We start from the raw sequence: 13,049 nt of genomic DNA, 5'->3' as shown, positions 1-13,049 counted from the left end.
TCATACAGCAAAAAAACAAACAAAACACCAACGTTTTGGTCTCACACAGATGGTTGTAATTGTTAGTTGACATTGGTGATCTGTGTGAGATTTGTGAGATTTAATGCTCATCATCATATCATATCTTTTTTTTCCAGTGTACTGCAACACTTCTTCTCCCCAGCACTACCAAAATCCAGGACCTCAACTACATCAGCATTCGTACCTTTTCTCAGCCTATTTTCAAATCCATCATTTTAACTAACAAATGTATTACATTTAAAACGTTTGAGCCGGGGCATAGCTTTATTGTAGATTATCATATATTAGAAATAAATAGGCAATTATTATTTCTAATCTTGTTGATCTCTTATTCTAACCCTTACAAAACTGGAACATGGACTGAAGTGCAGTATCAAGAATTGTCTCAGTATAGTTATCTAGCTAATGTTGTAATCTTGCCTTGCAACACGGGCACCTGGATGGTTTTACTTCAGTGTTCACGAACATTGAAGACAGATGACATTTTAACTACCTTTCAAGGACATATGTGCCTAAACACTATTGTGGAATGTGATTTAGATATCATAATACCACAATGAACAAGAGGCACTTGAGCTGTCAAATCATAATGATGAAATAATCACCATAAATCGTTTAGCATTCCCAATTATGCCACTGAAGTAATCAGTTAAGTTAATGAATGCATTACTTAGCCAATATTTCTATGGGGACATGCTTGTCTTCACATAACACATTTGTTGAATTTATGTCATTTCTGCATCTCAAAGCAGTAAGCACTTAAGTAGCCAAACTCACACCAGTTTTTCACATTAAGGTAAAAAGGATTGTTGCAAACTTGTGCAACAAGACACACCAAAACCTAATCAGATCTGTTTCTGTCATTGTGTGACACACAGGTGCCACAATGACAACATAATGCCATGTACAACATAAAACTTAATGCATTTTAAATACCATATTAGTAAATTCATAGGGACAGTACATGCCTGTATTGTCCCTATGAATTTACTGATTCTATTACCCTGAAAACTCTACCTGTTATTTCTTTGTATATGTTTGGGCGAGGGGGAGAGAGAGCTGTGGTTTCCCTCATAATATCCATAATATCCTGCGCCTTAATGTAGTCGTGCCTGCTTTCGTAGCATGTGTGTGTGCTCACAGTGTATAACCTTGACAACGGCCCTCTTGGAGCTTCTCTCAGCGTCCTGGGGCTATGCCGTTTAACAAAGCGACATTGCACGTGCATGAGTAAATTGTTTTCCTCAAGCTGCTCCCAGGGGAACACAGGAGGAACGGGTCAATTCCAGCTAGCAAAATTGACATGGTGTGCAGATGCAGCCTACTCCCTCCCTCCTCTGATACCTCCTGTTGTTTTAGACTTTAGTGGAGAGGTAAACTACAGGTCTGCACAGAAAAACAGTGTGGGTAGAATACATGAGGAGGAGAGAAGTGTTTACTGAGTTTGAAAGGACACGCACACGTACAGAGAGAAATCAGGCTGACAAAGCTGCCTTCCTCTTTCTCCTCCCTCTTTATCTGTCTTCTTCGCATATCTCCTTCTCTAGTTTGTCTACCCTGTTATTCTTCCTTTGACAAATAATTTCTTTCCAGAAATGTTTGCTCATCACTTTCCTTCTTGTCTTGTCATTGTGGCTCTCCTGTTTGACTTACTCTTTCTTCCATCTCACCTCTCTCTCTCTCTGTCTCGCGCTCTCTTTCTTTGTCTGCTTCCAGTTTGTAGTAACAGCAGGGCTGCCATCCCACATATCTCCTCTGACCCCTTAAGCAGCTGCCCAGTGCCCACCGAGATCTCAGGACTTTTGTGGGTGTTGGTGTATGTGTGTACATGATATGGCCAAAAGTATATGGACACTTGGCCTCGGGATGGTGTTCATGGTTACGGCTAGACTGCTCGGGAAATCTTAATGCTACAGTATATTTAGTTAGTTAGTTAGTTTATTATTTATTGACTAAAATATATACGTTACAATTTCGTCAGCTGATAAATAAAATTACTACACAGCATGATCATGTTTCCACATTTTCAGGAAAGTGTGCAACATAACTGAGACTCTTGTGCCTGTAAATATAGAATTGAGATTATTTTTGTAATGCTCAAATTTTACTCAAATTTCTAGAATCTAAGGACAAATAGTATATGTTTTCATTGTATATGCCACAAGAGTACATGTGTTGTTAAGGTGGTGTATGACATTCTCCTAGTTCAATGCTCAACCTGTGTGATATAACCTTGAAAATGTAATTCTGATGATGATCTTTAATATAGGGTCTCCTGTCTGGATGGACATTTAATTCAGGGTTTATTTCACAATAGTACTGTACTGTTGGTGGGAGTTCATAACATGATTCTTATGTTTAGTAAATCTGAGTACATAACGCAACAGCATATCAAGCCTTTGCTTCATCATAAGTAACAATTTGACCCATTTTTTCCATATTATAGTATGTAGTGATGGGAATAGTTCAACATTTTGCGAAATACGGTTATTCGCTTTTTTGGCCGTGAGTTAGAAGATTATCACCACTCTTGTATCTGTAATATGAAGCTACAGCCAGCAGCTGGTTGGCTTAGCTTAGCACAAAGACTGAAAATGGGGGGAAACAGCTAGTCTGTTTCTGTACAAATGTAACAAAATCTGCCTACCAGCACCTCTAAAGCTCACTAATTACCACATTATATCTCATGCAAAAACAGAAGTGTAAGAATGACACATTGTAGTTTTATGAGGGGTTAGATGCTGGACTATTTCTTGGCTGGGCACAATAACTTCCTGGAGTCTATTTGTCACTGTAAGGTTGCCATGCAACCAGCGGAGACTCCTTTAATTAACAAGACAAGTTGTGTGTGGAGGTCCTCACTTCAACATGGTTGAAACAATTTCTTGTTCAATATGACAATACTGCATTCCATAAAGAAATTGTTTTCCCAGTTTGGTGTGGAAAAACAGAGCCCTGACCTCAACCACATCCAACACCTTTGGGATGACTTGGAACGCCGACTGCGAGCCAGGCCTCATCACCAGGCCGACTTCATTAATGCACTCTTGGTTGAATGGAAGCAAATCCCTGCAGAATATTAATGCCCATGGTTTTGTCTTAAAGGTGTAATGTTCATAACGTTGTAATAAATTGGCTATGTAGTGTACATGTGCATACTGTACCATCGCATCTATCTTAGGATGGCTGTGTTTCTCTAGGATGGATCATACCGTGATGTACGTTAATATTCCTCTTGATTAACATATTAATGAAGAAATTTATAGTCTCTCTTTATGTGGCCTTGATTTACAATTGTTCCCCTCCCTCTGACATACACACACACACTGCTCTTTCTGTCTCTTTTGTCATTATATGTGCGTGCATGTGTGTATGTATCTGTGTGAAACTCACACTAAAGCCTATGATGAGACTTAATCAATCATTCAGAACAGGATTTTCCCCCTCACACTTCTCTCATATTACTCCATCTTATTTCATCCCATAGTTCATAAAAAAAAAACATCATGTAAATGTGACAGTGCTTCACCCAACTAACAATGTGGACAGAAAATAAAAATGCACATAGGCACGTCTTCTCTATGTTGCATTTATTAAAATAATATTTAAAATAATATTTCCCTCCTGTATGTTGCAAGGCCTATCTAGGCAACGACTGTGAAACCTGCCTTTCAACTCCTTTGATCTGTGTAGAAGTGATCCCAGAGGTTGGAGGTTTGGTAAAATCCTTAGTCAGAAGCAGTTAAGTCTTGAAATTGGGACGCTAAGTCAAGTCAGGTCACCATGTGAGTCAAGTAAAATGTTATTACCATATGTAAACAACTACAAAACCTAATCAGATCTTATTGTACAGTTTCTGGACTTTGAATTCCACCCCCTCACATCCATATGAATTAATTGAATATAGAATTAGAGAAGGATCTTACCATGTTCATCCAATAGTATGTTGTCAGGTTTGATGTCTCTGGAAGGGAATGCACAAACACCATACAGTGGGATTAGTATGCATTTTTGTGTATATGTGTTAATGTATAGTGAGTAAATTTCTGTGCAAATATTTAAAATTCTAATTCACAGCATTGTTTGCAGAACAAGCAGTAGTGGGATTTGCAAAATCTGGCTTTAAGGAGAATACAATCAGAGCCAGCAAAGTCTTTAGACAACAATAGTTAAATAAAATATGTTAAGTATGAATACGAAAAGGCAAGTTTAGTATAATTTGTTATTACCTTAAACACCTAAGCTTTCTTGATATGTACCAAGCTGAAACTTTTGGTAATCCAATGGCAAGAAGTCTTGGTGTGTGTGTGTGCGTGCGCGAATATAACTGTGTGATTTTGTATATAAGTACCACAACTCCAAATCACTGCTTTTCACATTTTTTAAAGGTACACATTTTCATACAGACATTTTCTCATGACTCAAACCAGACCTCACTATTTAGTATGAGGGTACATCGCAATGCTGTGTCTGTGAGTGTGAAACCATAAGATTGGTTATTTGTTGAACAACCAGCTAACAGAATGACTTTGACACAGGAGACCAGGCTTTGCAGCCCCATTAGTTAAAGTAAGAGGTAGGAGATGCAAAGTTTTAGTTGCCAGAATTTAAGCATGATTTCACCACAGGGGAGGCAGATCATATAACACATAGAAGTTGTTTTTGAACACTTTGAATGTACAGACAAACAGCCTGGTTAGTTGTTAGGTATTAGAACTTGTTGGAATGTCGTCAGTAAGAATATCAAGCATCATGCCTCAAACTATTATTCAAATTAGACAAGGAAATAACTTTTGACTTTCAATTATAGTGACCCCATTAGACCAGTCAGAGGAATTATTTAACACCGTACCAAAATGTATCAAAATCAGAGCAGTGGTGTCAGAATGAGATGATATCACTGAAAATGAATCACCCCAGTCTCATCACACATTTGGTCCCATGAGATACGTTGTTAAAAATGTACTTAAAAATAGTAATCCAAAAGATCCTTGATTTTAGTTTGTTGTAACATCTTTAGTAATAAGCACACACGGCTTTCGTGTTTCAGCACCGCACTTCCCACAGTTTACCTGTAAATAAAACAGTGTGGGTGGTACTCTGATGTCTCGTTTACTGCTGATGACGTTTGAGTTTCTGTAGGTGGCACTCTCCTCTTTGTCTGTCCTGCCAGGCAGGTTACATTGCTCATATTAATTACCCAGTTCTTCTACTTATTCTAAACAAACCACTTTTTCTGCTGCTGATGTCTTAAAACAAAATACTTCCTATGTGCCAGTTTGCAAAAAATGCAAAAGCTTCCAGGAGGTGAATATACAGTAGGCTGACTCACTATTGTGTTGAATCATTTTGCTTCTGTGAATAACAAACATTGACATATAATACCGCAGATCAAAACTTTAAAATGGCACTCTTTTGCATCACTGTGTACCAGGCGTGTGAAGAAAACAAATGAATATCTATTACTTTGGACGGGGAAGAAAGGACAGCAGGTTAAGCTGTGGGAGTAGCTGAGACACCTGAGAAGAGGAACAGGTGTAGACTGAGCTCTTACTAAAGTCAGGACTTTTGCTTGTTTCTCATCATCCTGTTTTCTGTTTTTCTCCCATTTTTCAACAAGCAGCTGTTTGTTTTTGTCTGCACCTATTTTTTTTTTTCTTTTTCTTTGATACCACATAAATCCACATGACATCCAGAAGCAACACAGTTACTCCAAATTGTTCTGATAGCCGAATCTGTTCTTGGACGCAGAAAACTACCTGTACACTACCTGTATTCCATCTGGTTTAAAGAAGTTTAACTACTGTACAGAGATTTTCTAAGGAAAATAAATGACATAAAATAAAGTACACAGGCAAAATCCTGTTACTGCAATTTTATGCTTTCATAGAAATGTCATTAATTCTTTAGTTTTTTCGTAGAAAGCTGTTTCTTTACCAACACTTAGCAAACAGTCAACAGAAGTTTTGAAGTTGTTTTAGCCAGGAAAAGTCCAGAATGTGTTTTTATGCACTGTATTTCTGCAAAAGAATGACATTTACCATTTTACATTCAGCTACTTGTGTATTTTTGTTGTTCTGATTACACACATTTGTTGATAAATGCTCTCCTTTCCGAATCACCCTTTTGTCTCACCAAAGTAATGCACAAGGGATGGCCTATTAAGTACTCTGCAATGTACTGGAACCATAGAAAGTGAATTAATATATAAGAGAATACATTTTAACAACAGATTTCAGAGCAACACAGACTGGATCCCAAATTGTTACACAGTGACATAAAAGCACCAGTAACAATCAGCCACTTCAAAGTATTCAGTGCCGAATGACATCCCTCCTGGCCATTTCTTTTAATTAAAAGCAACATTATTCTCCCCTTTCTTCTCATTTTCACTGATCTGTATCTGTCCTTGACACTGTCAACTTTCTCTTTCTTTCATAACCTGACATTGTATGTGCCACTCACAGTTCCTAATAACACGTGCTTAAATACTTTTATTTGCATTTCACCTTTTTCTTCCCCACCACTGCCCACTCACACACAGACATGTCCAAACACGCACACATAAAGTGTTCGACAGCGTCAGATTCTGATAATTACCATCCTCTCCTAAGACATATGAGTGTTTTTTCATCTGTCCATTTCTTGATGCATGTGTGTCGCTGCAGACTAAAAGAGTGGAAGGTTACAGTGTGTTCTCGGCTTCTCTCTGCTCTCTCGTCTCTGGAACGTATCCCCACAGCTCTAAAAATGCTTTGAACTGGAGAGACGATATTCAATATTCAGCGCCCTTCTCAAATGTTTTTGATGATCAAGCATTCATTTGGACAATTACCGCACCCTGAAATTGGCATCAACATTACAGAATGAAGACATTTTAGAAGTATCTATTGCGTGTACATTAGCAAGGATGGTGAAGTCAAGATGTTATTCCTAAGCAATCTCAAGTGTGTGTTTTTAATATGACTTGATTTGCAGTCAAGCTAGCAGGGGATTTCAGTAAGTGAGTTCAAATTAATGACTTCTATGACACCTAAAACATTTGACCAAGTAGAGGAGGGAGGGGTCATTGCATTTTAAATGAACTTCTGGTTCCAACAATGGTTTGTTGGAACAAAGTAATACACCATGCAGATTTTGAGGAAACAAAAAGGGCAATAGTAGCAGCAAAAGGAATCAAAGGACATTGGCACATTCAAGAAGAAATTCATGTATTTTGGTGAATCACAACAGTATGGAGACTGCAGCACTGTAACACACACATATACATCATCTTTGTGGCAGTCTCCGCTGACAGCCAACTCACTGTGCATCCTCAGTGTTAGACAGCGAGTGTCTCCTCTAATTGAGTCTACTGCCCTGTAGGAACCCAGCAGTATTTAGCATATCAAAGGCCACGCTGTCCTGTATTTTGTGTTCCTGTGTGTGCATATGTGTGTTTCTGCGGCACACTCATGGAGACAACGACAACCTGTAGCATGGAGCTCGGCTCTTGGGTGCTTTGGCAGCTCAAAGGGCACAGGCTCAGTTGGGGGTGAGAAAGGTTGACCATGTAAGCCTTAATTAGCTGACATTTGCCTCAAAGGCTGGCACTAGGGGAGAGAGGAGGGGCATCTGTCGCTGCTAAAAAAGCAGGCTTTAAGTGAGAACAAGGAAGCCTCTTTTATAGCTAAAGGCCATGCTGCCATTGTGAAGCCAAAGGACAAGAAGGGGCTGAGACAACTGGCTCAAGAGATAAAGCAAAGCAGCAAGGCTCATTAGGAGGTGGCACGTGGTAAAAGTCAAGCTGTTGAGGTAGAGGTAAAGAGGTGATAATGATAGCCATGACTGGCCTGTTCCTCTGACTTTGCACTTGTCACCTCTGTTGTTGAGATCCAGGAAATTAGGACTCATGCAAAACAAAGTATATCAGGGCAAGCTGCCCGAGCCTCCTACAACTTTCTAAATAAACAAGTTTTTTGCATAAATCATTTCGCTTAACTCTGAGTCTGACCAAAAGTGTACACAGAAAGAAGCTGTCTGAAATGGCCATCATGGCTAACGTCATAAGGATCTACATCCGGCTGACCTAATCACCCTGCATATTCATCCGCGCACGCCGGTTTGTTTACATGTGTGACGCTGACTTTCACTTCAGTTATAATGTCTTCTAAGGAAACTTTAAAAGCTTATCCGCTGGATGATTACGAGGACGATCGTGAGTTATTTCACTTTGACGGTTGACCGTATTAATTCGAACTGGAGTACACAGACAAGGAGCTAAATCAAATGAAAGAGGAGACATGAAAAACCAGAGTCAGAGTCAGAGGCAGAAATGCAACAGGACTGTCCCGAAAGACAACGGACATCAGGAAACTGGTGGTGTTCCTGCAGTCACTGCTCTCCACATCCGACTGAGGAGGAAAACTTTTGCTGCAGAGCGGGGACCTCTTGATGCCAGGCTTGGAAACAGATGAGAGTGATCCCAGCTGTGTAACTACAACAAATGAATTTGCAGTGCTTATCAGCATTGTTGTCCTGCAGACTGTGTTTAACCTCCCCAAAGTCAAATGAAAGAAAAGACAGAGGCCGGCTGGACAGTCAGCTCTCCATACAATATGAAAAAGTAATTACAACACATAAAACGCTATGTGAGGGATTCCAATATGTGTGACCCACCAGCAATAAACACTAGCATCTGGTTCCTGGATCCACTATGATCTGAAATTACAATGGTAACTGAGAGAAAAAGTCACAATTGTGATGGATAATTAGCCCCAGGTAAAAAAATAAATAAATAAATAAGAAGAATGTGACATGTTGGAGTAGTGTTTCAGTCAACTTGCAAAGCAATTAGCCAGAAGTTACTGGAGTCTCTATCATCCAGTGGTAGCGTTAGTCGATGAAAACTGCACAGTGTGTATCTTGTTATTTTATTCTTGCAATTTGGAAACTTGCAGGCACTCATTTGCTATTACTTCTGTAGCATGAAGCACAGCCCCACACGTAAAAAAAAAAAAAAAAACGATGTGCAAGTTACCCCGAATGTAGATCTCTATGCAGTTGGCCATAATGGCCATTCCAGGTGGCTTCTTTCTGTATTTACTTTCGGTCAGACTCAGAGACCAGTGGTTTGACATTATTCGTGTAAAAAACATGTTTATTTTAAAAGCTGTAGGAGGCTCACATAGCTTGTATTGCTACATAATACAAGCAAAAACAAACATTAAACCTGTCACTGTAGGTATTCAACATTTGTTTTTTCCCCAAATTATAATAATTATAATAATTACAATGATAACATCACTGACCTCTTCTAAAACTGGATATCAAGGTATAGGTCCAACATTTTTCTTCAAATGCTTAAATATCAATGTTGTAATATATAGTTTGGCACCAATAGCTTAAATAAATAAATAAGCATTATGATACAGGACAAAAGAAAATAATGTGATTTATTTAAAACAAAACAGAAAAAATGAAAGAACAGTCTCAGACACACTTGGGCTTGGCCCTGTATAAATAGCGGTTTTGCACTAAAATTGTCAATATTTTATAAACCTCAGAGACTTATGAAGCATATTCTAACAGTCACAATCAATACTCATTTTCTCAGTTGCATTCAGTTTAATGATGCATGAATTAAATTCTATTTTCCTTTCATAGAAGCTGAAATAAAAGAATTACCCAGCAATTGCCAACTAAAGTCTTTCTATCAAAAATAAAGTCATAATGAAAAGTAGGTCAGACGGCTCTGTAATGATGATGTCTAGGGAAAGAGCAGTGCTAATATTCACAGGACTGTTTTTTTCCTTGACTCAACTTTGGTGTTTCAATCGTGTCGTTCATCCATTGCTGTTTTTTTATTACCACATCATCGCAGCTACGGGAGGGCTATGATTTTGATTATAGTTAATAAATAACATTCGAAACCTGTTCTTTAGAAGTCGTCTTAGTGAGGAATTCCATTGATGCATTTTCCAATTGTTATAATTGCATTTTTTTCCATGCATTTTGCATTGGCTGTAGTGACTTGTACGTTACTGAACGCAATGTAACTGATTTGAATGGATTTTTTTAAATTAACTAATCTGTATGATTTACTGTCCCTTTCTATAGTAAAAGAGAAGACTTGAGAAAGCACTTTGAGTTATCACCTTTATTTCGGTTTCTCCTCTGTTTAATAGCTAGATAACTGGTATGCAGCATTTATTGGTGCTGAGAAACAGATGGGTCTGTTGCAGCTCCGGTCACACCAGCGCTGTTTGACTGTGTGACTGCTTGGCTAGGTTGACACCTCAACCATCTGCAAGCATTTACCACTTTGAACTGGATGCTTTAAGAGATGGCACAACAAAAAGGCGTATGAGATGAAAGGGTTCCAGTATTCTATCAGATGAAATGTGATGGGAGAAAAATAATGTCGGAAAATACTTGAATAAGTAAACTTGTAGGAGTGTGTGACTGCGTGGGCTTCTGGATTTGGACAAAATGTATTACTTCAGCTTCTAAACTCAGATCCTGCACCATACACTGACATTCACTAAACTACGAGGTAGCAATTTGTAATCATCACTCATTCTTCGTCACTGCTGTAGTACATGCAATTGTAGCTCTTTTAGGTGCACATTATCCTGTCTGCTTTCAGATTTTCATTATTTGTTTTCATCTGAGAATAAAACGTGAAGAAACCATTATGATAATCAAATGTGTTTTACATATGAATTGACAGCTGTGTATGAATCACTTGGCCATAAAAAAATAGAAGAGAAATAGAAAGACAGGGAAGGAGATACAAAGTAGATGTATAAAATATATAAATATAAACAGAGAAAGGAAGACAGGCAGAAAAGGTAAAAGGGATGAATTGAGAGAAATAGTTTGTGATGTACAGGCGAGACGAAGAGGGAGGAGGTGAACTGAACAAGTAAGTCAGACAGCTATACATTTTATTGATGATATTATGGAGAGAGATAAAGAGCTATAGGAATACATTGGGCATAATGAACGAATAAATTGAGAAAATGAAATGGATTGCCAATGAGATGGCTTGGACTAGACAGAGAAAGAGGGGAGGAGATATAGAGAGCTAAGGATAAATCAAGAGTGAGAGGCAAAGAGTACAAAGAGCAAACTGAGCAACAAGGGTAAAAGGAATGAAGTGAGCAACAGAAAAAGGGAAGAATGGAGGTAAAAATTTGAAGAGTGAGGAGTGAGGGCCAGGAGAGCTCGGTGCAAGCTGATCCCCTCGGCTTTTCTCTCGGTTGACTGGCCCTACAAGCTATTACCAGGATCTAATGGCCTCATTACAGCCTGCTATCAGAGGCAGAGGGGTAACTGAACCCTTTACCTGGTCATATGATACCACACTGATACTGGAGCAGGCCAACACACCTGAGAACGGACGCTTATACACACACACACACACACAGGTCATGCAACCATACAGCCACACACTCAGATCATTATGAAAGCACACACATGCCCACATACATATGCACTCTTCCCTTCCATTAGATGTGAACTGTGAGGCAGCTTCCAGGGGATTTTCAGGGAATACAAGCAGATATGTTCTGTTAATAGTCACATTTCATCACAAAAACTCATGCTGTCTGTCTACAAATCAGCCCAGTTGTTGTCAGTGGAGCAACTGCAGATCCTTTTTTACCCAAGTTTAATTTAGGGTAGGGTATTGTCTGAAATTGTTCGATACTAGTGCTATGATCCCAGAATTTTGGAAACAGTATTTTTTTCGATCGTTTATTTGACATGTACACATTTTCTTTTGTTTTTGTTTAGCTTTTTCCACAAAACCATATTTTTTTTATTTAACACAAAAAGCCCAAGTTCTCTCATGTTGTCTAAACGAGCAGCTGCACAAGAACATTTTATTTAAATCAGGAACAATCCGATCTAAAAATTACAAGTCTTACCAGACATTCGCTTATTTTGATCAAATAACTGTTTAGTCTATAAAACATAAAAAAAGTGAGAAATCAGTTTGCTAACAAAGACGACTGAAAAAAACAGCAAATAATCACATTTGACGGCCATTTAATTTTTGGCATTTTTGCTTAAAGATGACAATCGATTATCAAAATACTTGCAGATTAATTTTCTGTCGATTGACTGTTCGATTAATTGACTAATCATTTCAGCTCTACTTAATTATTTTTGCCCTGTGCTACGGACACATTTTGGACTGTACCAAAATTACGAAAGTATTGAGGTTCGATACCAAGCCCTAGTTACATTATGTCTGACCTTTTTCTGTTTTCTGGCGAAAAAATTGATGGCTTGTTCTCAGCCATATAAAAATCTTTAATTAGTAGATTTATACTTTAATTCCATTTAAAAAAAAATCCATAGCTGCTACAGTGAAACTGTTGTTGCTGGTTTTCTGGGCATAAATTGTAGGCAGTTTAATCAGAGGCTCTTTCATAGTTGCTTTAGTAGCTCTTCTCAACTCCAGAATAAAAGCGGAGAGCTGTTTGAGATTGTGCCTTTCCCCCTCTGTCACAAAGGAGAGTGGAGGATCTCTGGAAGCCCCAGAAAGCCTGCAGCTCAACTACATTACACACTCAAAACAAGCAATACACACACAAACACGCATGAACACAGTAACACACAGTGTGTGCATAGAAATATGCGCACACTCACAGATGCACACAGTGACAGAATCCCTCAGTTCTAAGTACCCACACCACCAGCCATCGAAGAGCGAGTCAGACAGCTGCTGCCTTTGAACGTGAACTGAAAGCCCAACTAGACCCACAGAGGCTAACATCTCCAACCCAGCAAACTGCTGTGTCTCTCTATCACCCTTTCTTCTTTCTGTTAAAGAGAAGCAGCTCTGACAAGTGTGAGGACAGCGCAGGTGTACGTGTGTGTGTCTGTCACTGTGTTTACGCACATAGGTAAACAGTGTGTATGTGTGTGTGTGTGTATGACAGTAGCAACTTTTGAGCTGAGAGATGTTCATTCCTTATTCATTTAACATATACTGAGTGTGTCTGGTTGACGAAAGTCAGGCTTGACAAGTCCCCAGT

The 13,049-nt window shown here is 38.8% G+C and overlaps 1 protein-coding gene across 2 annotated transcripts in view; it reads right to left on the bottom strand.

Annotated features, from left to right (window-relative positions):
• The window catches only part of stk32a (serine/threonine kinase 32A), a 67,127-nt gene that overhangs the window by 24,508 nt on the left and 29,570 nt on the right, over window positions 1–13,049 (bottom strand). For both annotated transcript variants that reach the window (XM_044223223.1, XM_044223225.1), the window contains one exon: window positions 3,948–3,985. In XM_044223223.1, the coding sequence (XP_044079158.1) occupies window positions 3,948–3,985 (38 nt within the window). The remainder of the gene's footprint in view (window positions 1–3,947; window positions 3,986–13,049) is intronic.

This window comes from Siniperca chuatsi, linkage group LG14 (genome assembly GCF_020085105.1).
Source record: "Siniperca chuatsi isolate FFG_IHB_CAS linkage group LG14, ASM2008510v1, whole genome shotgun sequence".
Taxonomy (NCBI): Eukaryota; Metazoa; Chordata; class Actinopteri; order Centrarchiformes; family Sinipercidae; genus Siniperca; species Siniperca chuatsi.
Note: the sequence above shows the minus strand (reverse complement) of the source record. Positions and strands in the feature narration are given on the sequence as shown.